Source organism: Cyprinodon variegatus, unplaced genomic scaffold (genome assembly GCF_000732505.1).
Source record: "Cyprinodon variegatus isolate N-32 unplaced genomic scaffold, C_variegatus-1.0 Scaffold228, whole genome shotgun sequence".
In the NCBI taxonomy this organism is placed as follows: Eukaryota; Metazoa; Chordata; class Actinopteri; order Cyprinodontiformes; family Cyprinodontidae; genus Cyprinodon; species Cyprinodon variegatus.
In genome coordinates this window covers 729280-744203 of record NW_015150681.1, presented here as the reverse complement: position 1 = coordinate 744203, position 14924 = coordinate 729280, and the positions used below count along the sequence as shown (strand labels likewise).

Sequence of the window (14924 nt, the reverse complement as noted above, 5' to 3'; positions counted from 1 at the left end):
TTCAATTTTCTCTTAACTTAATATTGTATCTATTCCTAAAAACAGTTTGAAGGATTCAAAAGAGGGTTTTCTCTGAGTGGCTGGAATCCGCTTTAGAGACAGGATGAGCTGAAGAAGAAATACTACTCCTCTGCACTGAAAAGGGTCTCAGGATACCTCCTGGGAGCCTTTCCAGAAGTTTTACTAGTCCCATTGGGATTAAGGATTAGGAATTAGGAGTTATAGAAATAATCTATCTTTAAATTCTGCTAAACTAGAAACTTAAATATGTTTTAATTTAAGCATATATAAGCAGGTTAAGACTGAGATTCTTCTTCTGGATTGACATCATCTGTATCATATAAAAATGAACAGACTACGAACGAGCCGTTAAAAATATAAAAAAAAAAGATTGTTGTTTTACAAGGCTGCACTGTCTTATTTGAGTATGCACAGATACATTTATTGGATGACATTGGTCTGTAAGACTCAAGTTGGCAACCATTACCTTTTCTCTGTGTACTTCTGGCCATTGTGCTCTGCTTAGCAATGTTTTCCCCCTGCAAGTTCCTCACATTTAGAGTCGGGAAAGCATGCCTTCAGTAATTGTGCTTTCATTTATTTATTTTTTACTTTCAGTTCTGTCTTACTTAACAGGGCAAAAGGGTATTCACAAAATATTGCCAGTCTTTTTAAAACAGTGAAAATTGCATATTTGAGCCAAATTTTTTAAAAATAGTTCATTATTTTGTTGATAGTTATTGCAGGATAACTCCCAGTGTTAATGATGATAACTGCTACTGTTTTAGAATTGCTTTTTTTATCAATTGCACTTGACATTTAAAATTACTATTTTATTTTAAGTGATTGTTTCTATAGTGAATGTTGTAGACCTACTGGCCAGGTCATCCTCCCAAAAGAGAGCTTAGATTCAATACTTGGTTTTTTACCTGGTTAAATAAAGTTACATTAATAAAAAGTGATCATACATTTTTTTTTGTCATACTTATATTAAATAGTTTGCTTATGGGTTCAAAAATGGGTGTGTGTATCTGTGCTGCACTGTATTATGGAGCATAAAGAATTCAAAGACAGAACTGGATGTGCCATTGATGAGTGGGAGCTGTAGAGTTGCATTCATTTCTCCCATCATCTGTTTAATCTTGCTCGGTCATATCATGTTTTCCAGGTTCCTTGCTAAGATCAATAAGGTCAACACTTATGAGTCAAAGGAAAATGCAGAATAGGTTGGTTGTCTCAAAAACCAGATTCAGGATTTTTTTGTTGTTGGTTTTTTTACACCTCCTGAATTGTTGTGGGAGGAATGTGAGGGTAACTTTAATAAATGCTGGAAACTAAGGCTCCCAGAGAAGAAACTTCCTTGTTGAGGCATGTGGCTCTCTGCCATGAGCTCATTACTACTTCCTCTTCCCCTTTGAACGTGACACCTTCCTTTTTTTCTGGCTTTGATCTACCAATGTATCATCATTGCATAATCTCCAATTGGTCTGCCTGGCTGAGAGGAAATATGCAGGAAGTTGTGGATCTCCAAAGAGTAGGAGGAATGTTTTAGGAAAGAACAGCTTCCTTCTAGCACTGACATGTTGTTTAGACTCATTCATTAAATATATTTTATTTTTCAAAGGGAGTTCCACAGGCTAGGCAAATTCACACATTTCCTTTGTGAGTGAATATTTTCCCCAGACATAATAAAAAGGACGGATACATCATATAATAAAGCACAGATTGAGAAATATACTCTTTCATTATAACAAGTTTTATTTCTCATTAAAAAAATGCATCATATGGAAACACTTTAACATGCCTGACTGAGTTTCATAAATAGCAAATAAATATAATAAATATAATGTGAATAAATACAGAAAATTATTCCATTGGAAATACAGGAGTAAAAACGCCTTTTTTAGACTGATTGTCAGCAACAGAAAACTGCACCACATGCTTTGATCAATGTGATCATATGCTCAGAAGCTGCAAACATTGAGATATCCTCAAGAATTGGAGGGGCATTTCTGAGCTAAGCCCACAGAGTGGCGAGCGGGATCACCGACAGCAAAGACCCTTGCGGTGAGTATGGAGAAGGAGAAGAGTCGTTCCAGGGTATAGCTGCACATCGAATCTTGCAACCACTGATCAACTGGCTGTGGCTCCTCTCTCTTCACATGGTGCTCCTTTGGAAACAAACACAAAAAAGGATCAGAAATATTATAATTTTAAGTGAATTTAATTTGAATCACTTCATCACATCCAGCTGGTAAAGCTTACCTTCCCTCCCAGAAACCTCAAACAATTGGCCATGTCCTTGTGCAACTTTTTAATTGCTGGCTTCAAAGTTGTTTTGACTTTCGAACAGCCTTCAAATGCAGAAATCCTCTCAACAGTATAGTGGTAGCTGGTCAGCACACTAAGGAGCTTCTCAATGCATGGCTGAAGAGGAACGATGCAAATGTTTGCTTTTATTTCACTGTCTATGGTTTTAAATTCATTTTGAAATGATGCATTTTTGCATTTTCTACTTACTGTAGACTTTTCTTTGAGGCTCCCAGGGTCACACTTGTCATTTGCATCGATCCAGGCAAAGGAGTTGGAGAAATGTGCTTTGGATTCATTTCGTGCCTGCAGAAAATATTAAATAAATTAAGTGTTAAAAGATAAGACTGCAATAATAAAAACATAAAACGGGCTTTAAATGCAAAAATCAAAGAGCAAGATTCTAAACAAGTTAATTGAAATATTTTTCCGTCATTAAAGAAAAAAATCCCAATTTCTGTGTAAATATCAACTTTAACTGATGAAATACTTACTTTTAGATATGCAGTTTTGGCATGCTGGTTGAGATCTCTAGCAGAATATTTGACGTTCTCGCAGGCGTCTTTTAATCCAGCAGGAGCGCCTGAGGCGAGGATGGTGAAGCAGAAAAACGCGACGAAGCGAAGAGTCATCATGCTGATGCTGTCTCTGGTTGCTGCTCTTCTCCTGTGCCAGGTGGATGATGCTGTATTGTAGGTACTGGCAGACCTATTAAAGAGGTGGCGCTTAATATGCTGCAGTGATGAGTTCAAAGTGATGAGTCATCAGGACTTTCCTCCGTCCTTCAGGTGAGTTCACACTGACTAATAAATCGACCTGCGTAACCTAAACAAAACTAACAAAAAATAAAGACACCAACACTCAAAGGGTCGGTTTGTAATAAAACTGTCATTTAAACATGGGAGTAAAAAAAAAAAAAAAAAAAAAAAAATAAAAAATGACTTTTAGGTCATGACACATAAATAAGGCGGATGCGTCAGTAACAACTATAGCGCTGACCTTTACTTGAATTAAATTAATTAAAAAAAAGGTTGGAGGATAAATTTCGAACAGTTCAAATGAGATTACAGACATGGAAATATCAACGCAGTCAAAATTAAAAAAAACGCGAACATAAAACGCAAATTGTACTTTTTCTATGCAAACCAATAAATCATAGATTTTTAAAATGATAAAATCCACTAAGAAAAAACACATCCAGATTCTATCTATCTATCTATCTATCTATCTATCTATCTATCTATCTATCTATCTATCTATCTATCTATCTATCTATCTATCTATCTATCTATACATCTATGAATCTATCTATAAGTCTATCTATACATCTATGCATCTAACTATACATCTATAAATCTGTCTATAAATCTATGAAGCTATCTATACATCTATCTATAAATCTATACATCTATCTATACATCTACAAATCTGTCTATAAATCTTTCCATCTATCTATATATATATCTATCTACATATCTATAAATCTATGCATCTATCTATAAATCTATCCAACTATCTATACATCTAACTATACATATATATATAAGTTTATGCATCTATCTATAAATCTATACATCTATACATCTATCTATACATGTATAAATCTGTCTATAAATCTATCTATCTATCTATCTATACATCTATCCATACATCTACCTATACATCTATAAATCTGTCTATAAATCTTTCCATCTATCTATACATATATCTATACATCTATACACCTGTCTATAAATCTATCCATCTATCTATCTATCTATACATCTATCTATACATTTATACATCTATCTGTTTCTTAATATATCATTAAAATAAACAGAATATCTATATTATATATAAATCTATATATCTTTTTACCTGTTTAAATAACCTTCTGGGCTGGTTATCCTCTGGGTGGATGGATGGTTAGATGGATGGACTTTTAATGAAACTAATTATCTATTTATACATTTTCCTCATCAAGCAAAGCTGAGGAAGTGAGACTAACCTTTAGTTACCTTTTTATCCCATAATGAGCTAAACTGTCCACTCAGACAGCACAAACTTTCCAGCTTTCCACTAGCTGTCCCCTTTTTTCTACCAGACAAAAAAAACTTTTTGTCTTCTTCTGAGAGAGAGAATAATATGGGTAGGAATCCGAAGGTGTCACACTTCCTTTATTTTTCCCATATCTGCTCAGTATTTTTCTGATGTAAGTAATTGGCGATGATCAAATCTGACTGATCAAAAATGTTGAGCAATTTGCTATGACTAAAAACGTTGTTCTGCAAAGGGGGGAAGACCTTTTATGTCATTCGGCTTTTTTAAATATTTATTTAAAATTCTGTTACACGGAAAGAGGTTTTAATGGTTTGAATTTATTCAGATCAGATTAACACAGAATAATTTGATAAACTTAAAAAGCCCCAACTCAGTTGGAATACACAGATTTTTGGGGTAAATCAAATTTTTGTACCAGAATGCACTAGCTTATGCTGACAGCATTTTGTTTTCTTTTTTATAAATATCTGTCTCTTTATTTTTGCTCCAGGTCTGCATTTTCTACAAAAACAAAAAAAGGAAAATGAATGTAAAAAGTTATTGTTATGTTGAATTACTTACATTTTCCCAAAATATTTGCTTATTTATTGTCATGTATTTTAGATGTAATAATAATGATTAATAATAGGGAATCCTTTTTTTGTAGTACTGTGTGAACTCCTTTTACTCATCATCAGATTAGATTTATTTTCAACCCAAATCTAATTTCAGCCACTTATTCTTTTTATTTTCTCCTGTAATACACTTAAAAAACAGAGAGTCAATGGAGCATTATTGGAATTAGAGCTTCTGCTTCTTCATGAAGATTTTTCTGACATCTAATGCCGTCTGGATACACCTTCTGATCCCCAAAAATGAGCTTGAGAGGGTTGCTATAGGGAGAGGGATGCCTAGATGATGGTTATTGTGATGATTTAAACATAGTAAAGATTTAAGATCTGACTTTTCAGAGTTGGACTGAGTTTTCAGAACCTTATAATATAAATAGAAAAAAAGCATGACATAAATGGAAACAAAATCTTACAGAGGATAAAAATATATAACATTAATTTAGGATTACAGCAGTGTAGAATTTCCATCTGGTGGCTATTTTGATCTTTTAAGATAAAACATTTTTGGTATTCTGACATAATTATTCACACCTGTTCTGACACAGAATCATAAATGACATAATATTCTCCCTCCAATTGTCTGAGATTAAATTTCCTTATTATATTACCCCCCCCTCCCCCTCCACAAAGATTTAAGGTCACTGCATTAAAGATACCTGCCAGGCAGCTAGGCGTTTATGCTCACTAAATAAACAAACCCTTCTGATACTGAAATAATGAGTGCCCAGAAATGACCTGTGTATTTATATCATCTTGTAAAAATAGCCTGCTTCACATGTGGTTGTTTTATATTTGCAGGGATAATTTTAGCTGTTATGTTCAGCCTTATAACAAATAAAAAATGAAATAGTAAATGAATAAGACATTTAAAAAGGTAACTTTTAATAGGTGATGAATATAGATGCAGGGTAAAAACTACAGGATGGGGGGAATGAAGCTGTTTTATTAGCTACCCATAAAGCTTATTTTATGCTTGATGTGTAAAATTCAAGCATCTATTTTAAGTGTCGATCATATTTTTCAAGCATTAACCTTAACTGAGCTTAATATTCTGTCACCTCATGCTCAACCTGAAGTCTAATTTCAAACAAAGTAGATATTAATTATTAGTACTATTATTTTTTTATATGTATTACAAGTCTTTTTAAGTTCTGGATTCTTTTCTGTCATGGTTTTCACTTAAAGTAAGCTGCTTTTAGGCAACTTTATAAGTTTTTTATTGTACCTACTGCATTGATTGATGTATTTTCCAGCATATTTCTTAATTATGTTTAAATGAAAATAGCTGGATTGAGTTATATGTTTGTAAAAATGTTTAGTATTATGAACTGGCTCAAGTTTAAAGCTCCATCTGTTGCACCTTTTTATTTAGCCTACTTGTTTATTGATCTAATAATTACATTTATGACGTTAAATAACCTGTTATTGTAGTTATTTATTTATGTATTTATTTATCCTCAGTAAAGGCGCCCGTATACAGCATAGTTGCAGCCTTCCCCACTAAAGTTTCATTTTGTAGTCCTCTTATTCACGGTGGTGCTACTGCTGGGTTCCGAAATTCCGCTGCTCTTAAACGCACCACGGTTTACTCCGGAAACGTTTGAATGTTATTGTTGTTATCAAGGATATCTATGGTTGTTATAAGCAGTTAGCATGGGCCGCTACACGCTAAAACGTTTCAATAAAAGGTTCGTAAAAATTTCACAAATGTTACTTTTATTGGTTCTGCTTCAAAGAGTGAACCCACGCTCATTAATATTTTAGTTTTTACTGTATTTATTATGTAATTGTTTGCAGCCGTAAGCTAACCGATGCTAACTTTAGCTTAACTTAGCCACATGCTAGTTTTGCTGTACACCTCTAATTAACTGGATGAATTTAATGTTTATTCATAATAAAGACTGCTCTCTATACACCGCCTATACTGACTATCCGTTGATTATCCAGATCATTATTTTCATTAATGTAGTTTCGCTCATTTTTTTCGTGTTTTTTTTATGCAACATGAACCAACTTTGATCTGAAGTTGTACAAATTTGCAAATCTTAAATGATTTTATACTTATTACATATTTGTTTGGCTTGTGAAAGTTATTTTTCAATTTAATTTCTAAATATCTGTTAAAGAAAAATACAGTTTTATTGATTATCCATGTCAATGCAGAGCACATTTGATAAAGTAAACAATTTAAAATATAATTTCCTATACATACATTTATATGCTCTGTCTTTTATCCCTTATTTTGCTACTCTAAATAATTATTTTTAACACAAAACAGTGGACCATAAATGGGCTTCTGTCTATTTTTAAAAGGGCATATAAAGTGTAAAGTGTACTGCATTTAACTAGTGGTAGATCACCTACCGGTACTACTAGTTAAAAGACTTCGAGGTGGTCAGACCAGGTCAAAAACCTAAACAAAAACACTAAAGAAAACTACTTTTTTTAGAGAACTGCTCTAAGCATGATGAAGCTTTTGCAGCATTTAAAAAAGGTTTGTTAGTTTTAGCTCATCTTCAAGGTAACATTAAACATCCCTACAGACAAACTGACTGCACAGGTGCTCCTAACCTTTTCAGTTAGGTGCATAACAAAAACATTTATGTTAAGCCAACTTTTCGCCTAAATAGACCTTCACCTGCATCCCACTTGTCCACTAAATCTGACTTGAGAGTAAAAAAAAAAAGAAGTAATATGTTGTATTTCAATGAATATTGGAATTTCACACTAACTTGCAGAAAAAAAACGACGTTGAAGCTGTGGCTTTGACTTCAAGAAAAATATTGCAACTGGGTTCTCAGGACTAGTCTGGGGTACTGGAATGCAGCAGGAAATTGAAACAAAAATGACAAACATTAGCATATATTTTTGATTTAAAACAAAAGCAAAAATAGTTTGTACGACTGTTAAAATATTGTAACACATTTACTATTACATGTAAATATATGTAATTAACAGTTATTTTGATGTTTGTCAGCAAAAATTTGGACAATATAAAGAATACTTTATTATTCTATGCTTCATTCAGTTGAAGATCATGTTGGTATTTTCTCTGTTTATATTATAAAAAAGTTTTAACCGAGAGAACCATCTTTTTATCTAAAGCCCTGTATACCTGTACAGCAGTAACTAAAATACACCAGAGCTCATCAAAGTTAGTTTAGATTGACTTAGATTACTTCTATTTGTGGAATATGTTTGATCTTAATTAGAAGTAATAAATTAAATGCAATAACGGAATTTTTGTTGATTTGCATGTATTGACAAACAGGTAGCCTTGTTTCAGTTAAGCTTTTATTTTCCTTTGTAGGTTGCTGTAGGTTTTTTCCATGATGAACTTTGACGGACTCGACCCTGGCATGGGTGAATACCCAGCAAGCCTTCATGGGACTCTGGAGGCAGGACTGGAGCCCACCATGGACCCACACCTCAACCCAAACTTACTGCAGGGTGTGGAGCTTGACCCAGAGGGGCTGACCGTGACGGTCCCCGAGCCTGTGCACCTGATGGAGGGTGTGTTTTCTGAGCTCCACAGCGTTGTCTCAGAAGTTGGTATTCCTGTCACCGCAACCCATTTTGATCTTCAGGAGGAGATGCTCTGGATGGGAAACCACAGGGTGAGATACTAATAGGAGTAACTGGACTATCTACTACTTCATTTAATTACCTTTTATCAGTTTAATCTTATCTGTTTGTTTCCTCTCCTTAGGGCCATGTTACCTCATACTTTGGACCTACAATGGGCCGCCATTCTTCTTTCCAAGCGCACGCCACAGACGACATCCGACACATTCAGAGTTTGGAGACGGGGGTGCTGTTCCTTTCTAAGAGCAACCTCAAATGCTACACTCGTGGAGGCCTTGTTATGTTTGATTACCCGTAAGTGATGCAAAAAAACAATCAGAGTCTATTTTTATTGTGCTGAGGGCAACAGAGCTATTACATAACCTGCCCTATACAAGTATTTTTACCCCTTGAGCTTTTAAATGACCTATCATGTAACAGACAATAAGTCCAATGTATTTCATTGGGACTTCTTGTAACAGATCATCAAAATATTGTAGGTGATTGTAATGCAGAAACGTAATTTAGTTATGAAAATAAATCCGATCCTGTGTGAGTTAATGAAGTCAACCTGTGTGTAGACCTCAGGGCTTTATTCAAAGACAGTACTTAAGAAAATGCATAGCAAAGACCAGGAGACACCTTTTGGGATGTACTCGTATTCAGCCACCTAGAAAAAGTACTTTTTGGGTTTCTCTGAAATAGCTTTACACATTCAGAGTTTAATTTTCTAACCTGTAAAAATTTCATGTCCTAAACGAGCTGACTTGTATTTCTCAGGATGGAGGAAGGAGCTGATATGCATAGTCTTCTCGTGACCGATAACCACACTCTGCTCATGGGTGGATTACAGAACTACGTAGTGGAATTTGACCTGAATACAGTTCAGGAAACTCAAAAGGTGAGGAGGCATTTTTTGGCATAATTGTTTGTTGATTATGAGATATAGACGGTTTTGAAAGCATTCGACTGTCTTGTTTGTTAATTAGTTTACAGTCGAGACACCAGGAGTCGCTATAATGCGTCAGACGAGCCGTTTCTTCTTCTGTGGGCACACCTCTGGGAAGGTGAGGTACCCTCCATGATGTCAGCTTTAGAAAGAATGCTTTGGGTCTATTTTTGTTTCTCACATTCACACCATCTTACCACAGGTTACCCTTCGTGACCCTCGCACTTTTAAGACGGAGAATGAGTTTGATGCGTTCTCTGGCAGCCTGTCGGACTTCGACGTCCATGGAAACCTTCTGGCTGCGTGTGGTTTCTCCAGCCGAGGTCTGAATGGGTTGGCCTGTGACCGTTTCTTGATGGTGTACGACCTCCGCATGATGCGAGCTGTTACTCCACTCCAGGTGCACGTGGATCCCCTCTTCCTCCGCTTCATTCCCACCTACACCTCCCGCCTTGTCATTATCTCACAAACAGGTATTTCACCTACAAACCAAAGCTGTAGTCAAGCCCATTTGTCCATTTGTGATTTAAGTATATCAACAGCACTCTTACTTTTTCTTCCTCAAGGTCAGTGTCAGTTCTGTGAGCCCACCGGTCTTGCCAATGTGGCGGACATTTTCCACATCAACACTGTAGGTCAGTTGCTCATGAGCTTTGATGTTTCATCGAGCAAACAAGCCCTGGCTTTTGGGGATTCAGGAGGGTGCGTGCACCTGTGGTCTGACGTCCCAGAGGTGTCTTTCAATGACTACTCTCGGGAGACTGATTTTCCCCTGCCCTGCCTTGTGGACACGTTGCCTCAGCTGGACTGGAACCATGACCTCCTGCCACTCTCTCTCATCCCTATGCCGCTGACGAGCACCGAGCCGCTCCTGTCCGACTGGCCTGTTGCCGTGTCTACACCAAGTCCTAGGTAAGACCTAATCACCAGCACCGACAGATGTGAACCGTTTCTGTTTCAAGGTTTGTAAATAAAAAACACAGAGTTTTTTTCTCCTCCTTAAATCAGTGAAGTTGACTAGCTTTGTCAGCTTAGGTTGGGTGAGTTTAATTAAACAGCTTTAAAATCTCTCTGGTTTGGCTTCTTACACACATAGAACCCAACTAGATTATCTAGATACCAGCATTATAATCTAAGAGAAAAATACTTTTCATATAAAAACGTCTTTGCATATTGTTAGATCTGACATTTTGGCAATAAAATGTCAGCTCTAGTTTCTTAATGACTTTAACGCCCCCCCTAAAATATTTTCTGCAGAAAATAAACCACTTTTAGCAAACATATTACTTGCTAATTAATTGTTTCATTTGTTAATATTTATTGCACTTGAAGCAGTTCTTTGGATTTTTTTAAAAACTGTTTAGTGATACTGTGGAGTAAATGGTTTGGTAATTATTTGTTAATTCCTAATTGTAAAGCCGTGTTTCACAGGAAGTATGCTGTCTCATGGTTTCTCAAATGCAGTCAGTGGAAAAAAAATATCAGCCCCCCTTTCATCACAAGAAGAGTTATTATTCAATTGAGTACTGAGTCCTGTGTGTATCATGTATCTATAACTGACCGAAAAAAAACACAGAAAACAGTTTTTCTGCAAAACAGTGCCATTGGTATTGATGCAAAAGCTTAAATGTTTGTGGTTATTATCAGGAAAAGCGACCAAAATGGTTTGATATTATATATTTATATTATGTTTTATGTATTTTTTCTTCTAATTATATTTAACCACACAAAAATACCTTTAGTTGTATCAGACACTAAAGTGAACAAGAAATTGGAGTAAATTAGAGGTGGTCCAAAGTTGAGTTTAGACTGAATACGGTGTCGTATTTCCGTGAGCCTTGTGGGGAGTTCACCGCTCTGCATTTCAGAGGTACGGTGTTTACATCCCAGACAGCGTTATCAAATAGGAGCAGCTTCAGCTACGTGAAGCTGACCCCCCATCGCCGTGAAAAAAAAACTCGGCAAGTAGACTGAATGTTAATGCTTCTTTAGAGCAGGTTTGTGGGGTTAAAATGATCATTTGTTTCAGAGATATTGAAGATTATTTCTTGGGTCATCCAGAGGTCAACTATACCCCCATTAAGAATAGAATAGAATTCAACTTTATTGTCATTCTGTCACAAGTACAATCAATGAAATTCACTTTCTGCATGTAACCCATCCCCTTAGGGAGCAGGGGGCTGCCATCGTGTGGCACCCAGGGAGCAGTGTAGAGTTAAGGGTCCTGCTGAGGGACCCCAATGTGGCAGTCAGTGGGAGTGGGGCTTGAACTCAGAACCTCTGGGATCCAAAAGTAATGCCCTAACTACTCGGACGCCGCTCCTCCTTAAGCTCTGAACTGATTAGAAATTATCTAGAGGTAAAGCTGTAATTTGTGCTGATTTGGTTTTTAAGATAGAAACATATTTAATTTCGGCCAATGACATCGCTATCGCAGCAGACTTTAGTGCTGCTGTTGCAGCATATAAAGTCATTACATAAAATTACATGTAACTCCTGTGCTTGAATTGGATATAACAGTGGGGACATTTGCCCTATTTAGTGGCTGAGATGATTAGTTCACAGTATTTAGTAGTTCATCAGCCTCTCTGCTGTTACCCTCGGCAACCCCATGACATTTCCTGTCAGGGTCACGCTTTCAGAACTTCACAATTAAATCACAGATGAAACTTATCACTACAGACTACTGCTAAATATTTCTCTTTGCATAAGTTATGAATCAGCTTGGGGAGACCATCAGTTTATGGAAATGGGGTCTGAACTTATCGGTAAATGCGATTTTATGAAAAAGATCAGATTTTTTGTCAGTGTTGCTGCTTGCGTAAATCCTCAGCGTGTAGCAGACTGGTAAACGAACCACGGCTAACTGCTAATAACTCTAGATGAGTGTGCACACATACAAGTAAAATTCTCATGCGTAACCTTGCATATAAAAAAAACAGTAATGAAAAGTGGTTGTTATTAGCTCTAATAAAAATAATTCAGCTTAAAATGATTAAACAATTTCAGAAAGACGGTACGCAAATCCCAGGCTATGACTTCTTTAATTCACATTTTATTACAAAAGCTTTCACTATCCTTGACCTTTGTTTTTTTCAAATTGAAGCCACAAACTTTAGTGTATTTTATTTGGGTTTTATGAGAATGACAAACACAATGAGTTATATAACTGTTTAAAATGATACAATGTTTTCACTATATGTGGCGTTCAATTGCTGTCATCTCTTGAATCATTACTTTTTAGACTCTCTTTTGGCTGCATTCACAGCTGCAGATCTATTGCAGTTCATTTTAAAAAGCATCACCTATTTAAACACTAACATCTCTATTCTTCTTTGCATGTTTTTTTTGTTTCTGGGGTTAATACATGTCCCCCGAGTCCTTTTGCCGGGAAAATAAAGGCATTGATGAGGGCCCCACAAAAAGACCCTGCTTCCTGAAAAATAAAAGGCTCCTGCAGCTGTTTGAGTTAAAAATGCTGATTAAATGGAGAAGATGGTTCCCTTTAAACAGTGTGGCTAAAATGTGACGTTTCCCAACATTTTTTATTTTTTTTGGGAAGGAATTTAAGAGTTTGCGATAAAGACAACTACATTCACTACCTGCTCGTAAAGCATTTTAAACAGGAACCGGCGAGCCGCAGACAGAATGCCACTGGAACCAAAGGGAAGTGGGAAAGAACTGAAGGAAATCACAAGTGTTTTGTGGTTGTTCGTATCATGGTTTGCCGAAAATAGTGGAACATTGGATAGGATCCCCCTCAGTTTTACATGTGTGTGAAATCTTACAAAGGAATCAACAAAAAACTAACTGGAAGCTGACTTCATAATATACCTTTAATCGTTTACCTTATATGGCCATTTTTATGTTTATTGTATGTTATGCTAACATATACGTTTTTTTCCAGTTTGTCTGAAAACTGAACTTAGATGAGGAACACTTCTGTCTTCTGGGTCGTCGTTGTTTGATTAAACAGTTTAACCTAAAAAGATGTTTCTTTCGACAGACGGGCTCCTCCTGTGGATCCAGAAATCCTGCGCACCATGAAAACAGTTGGTTTCATCGGCTATGCACCAAATCCTCGCACACGGCCCCGAAACCAGGCAGGAAACTGTTTTAAAATGTCTTCAGGCTCCAAAATAATGTAGCATTCGAGTTCTACTATTTCTTCTCTGTTTGTTTATTCTAAAGCACCAGCACCACATTTAACACCTTAAAAACATTCCCAATAAATTGAAGGAAAACTTTCTAATAAAGCACTAACTGTAGCATTTGAAAGTTCTTGGCAACAACTTGCAAAGCTGCAGAAAATGCACCAAAAAAAGGATCTTGAGATCAACAACTATTAGAATCTAGATGTCTATATCTAAGCTGTTGTTTAAGAGCGATGCCAGGGGAAAAATATTCTCGTATGTTTGTTTGATTCTATTTAGACTTTAACTGTAAACATAAGCTTTGGTCAAATGGGACAGAGATTCCTCTTTTCAGCAGCATCATTTACGTTCGAGTTTTAAAAGAATTAATTTGTGGAAAGACACCTTATCCCTAATGTCACCGTTTTGTATTGAATAACTCTATTTTAAACTACAATACTATATAATTATTAAGATGATTAAGTCTGGTATATTCACTATTAGTGAATCTAAAACTGATCTTCCCTGTGGAAAAATTGATTAATGTGCTGTTTAAAGGAATCTATTCAGCATCAGTAATCTTTATCTTGCTTGAATAAGTTTCTTACTATTTTCTTCATATACACAATAATTTAGCTGATGTTTCATTGTATGTTTTTTATTTTTTTTATCCATCATGTTTTTAGGTTCCTTATAAAATTAAGGAGGTAGAGCTCGATTACGACAATTACAACCAAGTCCCAGAGTCCCCCATTGGACGGGATGAAGAGCCACACCTCTGCATGGTGCCCAAGAAGTACAGGAAGGTTGGGTCTTTTTATTGTCGTTCTGTCTGAGGTAAACCTGTTCAGTTGATCTGCAGCAGAGGAAGTAAACATGTTTGTCCTGCATCAGGTCACAATTAAATACTCCAAACTGGGCCTGGAGGACTTTGACTTCAAACATTACAACAGGACTCTGTTTGCTGGCCTGGAGCCACACATCCCCAACGCCTATTGTAACTGTATGATTCAGGTAAACCAATCAAGTGTTTCTGCTCAGGTTACAGTTTTTCTTACGCCACTGTTCATTTGTTGTTGTGTCGTTTTTGTTTGTTAGGTTTTGTATTTCCTGGAGCCAATCCGGTGTCTTGTGCAGAATCATTTGTGCCAGAAGGAGTTTTGTTTGGCCTGTGAGCTGGGCTTCCTCTTCCACATGTTGGATTTGTCACGAGGGGATCCGTGTCAGGTACATGCTAATATGTCCGACATTCAGGCAGCCCTAAAACAGGTCATCCATCCATCCATCCATCCATCCATCCATCCATCCATCCATCCA

At 36.3% G+C, this 14924-nt stretch overlaps 1 protein-coding gene across 1 annotated transcript in view; it reads left to right on the top strand.

Moving 5' to 3' along the window:
• Positions 1 to 6586: 6586 nt before the first annotated feature.
• The window catches only part of pan2 (PAN2 poly(A) specific ribonuclease subunit), an 18891-nt gene continuing 10553 nt past the window's right edge, over positions 6587 to 14924 (top strand). The window contains exons 1-11 of the mRNA XM_015381136.1: positions 6587 to 6649; positions 8272 to 8578; positions 8671 to 8840; positions 9306 to 9426; positions 9515 to 9592; positions 9677 to 9947; positions 10041 to 10386; positions 13481 to 13577; positions 14294 to 14413; positions 14502 to 14621; positions 14706 to 14834. Of these exons, the coding sequence (XP_015236622.1) occupies positions 8291 to 8578; positions 8671 to 8840; positions 9306 to 9426; positions 9515 to 9592; positions 9677 to 9947; positions 10041 to 10386; positions 13481 to 13577; positions 14294 to 14413; positions 14502 to 14621; positions 14706 to 14834 (1740 nt within the window). The 5' untranslated portion in view covers positions 6587 to 6649; positions 8272 to 8290. The remainder of the gene's footprint in view (positions 6650 to 8271; positions 8579 to 8670; positions 8841 to 9305; positions 9427 to 9514; positions 9593 to 9676; positions 9948 to 10040; positions 10387 to 13480; positions 13578 to 14293; positions 14414 to 14501; positions 14622 to 14705; positions 14835 to 14924) is intronic.